The 3,596-nt window shown below is 40.6% G+C and overlaps 1 protein-coding gene across 1 annotated transcript; it reads left to right on the forward strand.

Annotated features, from left to right (window-relative positions):
- The first annotated feature begins 392 nt into the window (after nucleotides 1-392).
- arl4ca (ADP-ribosylation factor-like 4Ca) lies at nucleotides 393-3,353 on the forward strand. The gene has a single exon (XM_024428412.2). It carries the CDS (start codon nucleotides 926-928, stop codon nucleotides 1,502-1,504), a length of 579 nt encoding a protein of 192 aa, XP_024284180.1. The 5' UTR covers nucleotides 393-925; the 3' UTR covers nucleotides 1,505-3,353.
- The last annotated feature ends 243 nt before the right edge of the window (nucleotides 3,354-3,596 follow it).

The following is a 3,596-nucleotide window of genomic DNA, read 5'->3' on the forward strand; positions in this document are numbered from 1 at the left end:
AAAAAGGCAATAGGCAAACCTGCCCCCCCCCAAAAAAGAAGAGAAAAACACCTGGCAAAAATGTGTCTAAACTTCAACCTCCTCAATTATGGTGCAGTATTCATGTCATAGGCCTACATATTTTTTATTTCTATCTTTATTCGTATGTGTGTCATAGCTTACACGGGTGCCAGGAATGTATTTTAATGAATAAATAAATAAATATAACACTGTACAAAGTTTTGTAACCTTGACGTTTCGTTTCACTATTGACCCTTAGTGCAGTTTGCTTGCCGCTATGCACATGTGGCACGGGTAAGGTGAAGTTTCTCCCCTCCATACTGAGGTCTATAAGCATTCCTGATTTGTCTGCTACGCGAAGGCGGAGTCTCCTAGTGTAGTAGACTCATTTGTGTGCGCAACGCTGAATGGTAACCACTGTGGCAACCTTGTGAACCAACAGTTTCTCCACAGCGCTGGGCTTCAGGATGTTATTTCTTTCGCTGATAACAGAAATGTTCTGAATTTAGGCTACCTGGCCTCTTCAGAGAAGGTCGGCATTTGCATATTAATTCATTTCAAGATGAGATGTTAATACAACAACCCGTGGTGGATTGTTAGGCAGCATCTGATTATTGAATAGCATTTGTTGGCTGCAGCTGTATGCGACGGGAGACAACGTGCCAGAGGTGACTGCATCTCATCGCAGCATTTATTGATAGACCAAGGGGGACTGATGACAATAACAATTTCAGATAGTATTTAATTGTGCTCGTCTACAATACATACAGGTTATCCACCTCGAGAAATGCGTGCTTGCAGAACGCATTAGCAGAAGATTGAACAATGACTTTTTTCATATAGATCTCAGAAAGCTATAGCCCATGTGTATGCCTAGCTTAAAGCAGGTCCCTCTTATTGGACTTCTCATTCACTAGTGCGTAAAATGGGCAACAGTTTTTCTAACATAGCTGCTTTTCAGTCCCTGCATATTGTAATGCTGGGTTTAGATTCTGCCGGTAAAACGACTGTCTTGTACCGCCTGAAATTCAACGAATTTGTGAACACTGTTCCCACAATCGGATTTAACACAGAGAGGATAAAACTGAGTAACGGTACCGCCAAAGGGATTAGTTGTCATTTTTGGGACGTCGGGGGACAGGAGAAGCTGAGACCGTTATGGAAATCCTACAGTCGGTGCACGGATGGCATTATTTACGTAGTGGACTCAGTGGACGTGGACAGACTAGAGGAAGCCAAAACAGAACTGCATAAAGTTACCAAATTCGCAGAAAACCAGGGGACTCCATTACTGGTGATAGCCAACAAGCAGGACTTGCCCAAGTCTCTACCGGTCCATGAGATTGAGAAGCAACTGGCACTGCATGAGCTCAGCCCTTCTACCACTTACCATGTCCAGCCTGCATGTGCCATCATAGGTGAAGGGCTCCATGAAGGCATGGATAAACTGTATGAAATGATTGTGAAACGAAGGAAATCATTAAAACAAAAGAAGAAGAGATAAAAACTCATTACTGTGAAGTTGACCGCTATCTTCTGAGCTGCCTGCTACTGTACCGTGACTTTTGCTATAGTAGGCATGTCAGGTGATTCTTGTTATGATACACTGTATAGCTTTGGGGTTATTGGTGAAGCTAGTCACTTTTAGCTGTGCTGTTACATTCAATTACACAGAGGGAGGGAAATAAAAACGTGCCTCTTGCTATCAGAACTGTCCTTGACAGGCTGGTACCTGTTTGTTGCTGCGTCACAGTATTTTCTTGTCAATACTTTTTTTCTCCTGAAGAGTGAATGGCCTACACAGGAGTTTTTGACAGACTGGAGTAGGCCACATTATTTCCTGATTGGAATGAACGTCATTAATCAATATCAATGTGCTTATAATTTTATTTTCCCACTTTGCGCGCTCTGTTTATGTTATTAACACATTGAGAGAGCCCGTCCATTTCTTTCTAATATTTCCTCTGCTCATTTGATAACTGGGCAAACAGTGCTGTTTTATCGTAGAATACAATAGCCTATATTGGGGTTAAGGTGTCTTTCGAATATAGAAGGCTATTCATATCTTGCACGTTTCATCACAATATTATTTGGAACGTTTGTTTTATGACTGATGCGCATTCTACTTAATGCAGTGTCGATGAAGATGTAGTCTGAAGTGCATTACTGTGACTTGGAAACACGATTATATCCCGAAAGGAGGCTAATAATTAGTAGGACAAGCTTTTGTCATTGTTATGTCGCCAGATTGACTTTAGATGCAGTATAACTTTAGCTAGCTAAGATTGAGGGGAGTGCAACATTTTTGCTAGCTAACATTAGCATTGGTACCTATTTCTGACAAACTTTGCTATCTCATGGCAACATTGTCATCTCTCAAGTAAACTTGACGCCATCATAATGATGGCAAAGTTGTTTTCTACTAATTATGTGTCTTCTTCAGCAATATCATCGGATTTCCAGGCCACTATAGTGTAATTTTAATGAAACAGTAATTAGCCCCCACTCAGAAAGTCTGAGACTGCAGTCCAAACACTTAAAAGACACACTCTCATTCACTTACTTTCGCCTTACAGGCTGACTACACCGCTCGCGTAGCGTTGCAAAAATACATTTAAAAATCTATATTATTAAATTATTACGCCAACGAGCATCTGCGTTGCCAAGGGCTAAAATAGAAATCAGTTATATTGTGACGCAGATCGTGCTGCAAGTCCTGCCTCTCCCATCTCCTCATTGGTTTATAGAAGCAGGTACCCCCGTGCCATCTCCTCATTGGTTATACCCATATGTGTGACTGAAAGACGAACTAGGTCAGTGGCGGTAAAACACCTAATTTATGAAAGTTGCCAATCTCAATATAAAGTCCATAGAAGAAAAAGATTAGAAGAATGAGAGATTACTAGAAATGATTCGGTTGACCGGTTTATGTGTGGATTAATTGTCAGAGTAGAGGACCTTGTGCATTTCAGGTAAAATAACAACTCAATGTTTATATCCCAGGACAAATTAGCTAGCGACAGCAAGCTAGCTAAATTGGACAAATTAGCTAGCAAGCTAGCTAGCAAAATTGCCATACATGTTTAGTGCTTTGCACCTGTCCCAAAACTAATGTAATTTGTTCAGAGTTTGTTTTGATATTTTAACCTGTGTGTCGTGATCGTGTTTGGTGTGGGGGGAAATTTATGCACGATGGCGCATGCGCACAGTCGGATTGGGTTCCGTGTTACATGCTGACCACATGACTCGCGTTGCGTGCGCAAGAGTTGCAAGATAAATTTAAACATGCAGTTGAAGTCGGAAGTAAAAAATACCTTAGTCAAATACATTTAAACTCAGTTTATCACAATTCCTGACATTTAATCCTAGTAAAAATTCCCTGTTTTAGGTCCGTTAGGATCACCACTTTATCTTAATAGAATGTGAAATATCAGAATAATAGTAGAGAGAATGATTTATTTCAGCTTTTATTTCTTTCATCACATTCCCAGTGGGTCAGAACTTTCCATACACTCAATTAGTATTTGGTAGCATTGCCTTTAAATTGTTTAACCTGGGTCAAACATTTTGGGTAGCCTTCCACAAGCTTCCCACAA

The sequence above is a fragment of the Oncorhynchus tshawytscha genome, linkage group LG07 (assembly GCF_018296145.1).
Source record: "Oncorhynchus tshawytscha isolate Ot180627B linkage group LG07, Otsh_v2.0, whole genome shotgun sequence".
Classification (NCBI taxonomy): domain Eukaryota; kingdom Metazoa; phylum Chordata; class Actinopteri; order Salmoniformes; family Salmonidae; genus Oncorhynchus; species Oncorhynchus tshawytscha.

Excerpts from the sequence above, each read along its gene's own strand:
- arl4ca (XM_024428412.2), top strand. The coding sequence starts at position 926 with ATGGGCAACAGTTTTTCTAACATAGCTGCTTTTCAGTCCCTGCATATT.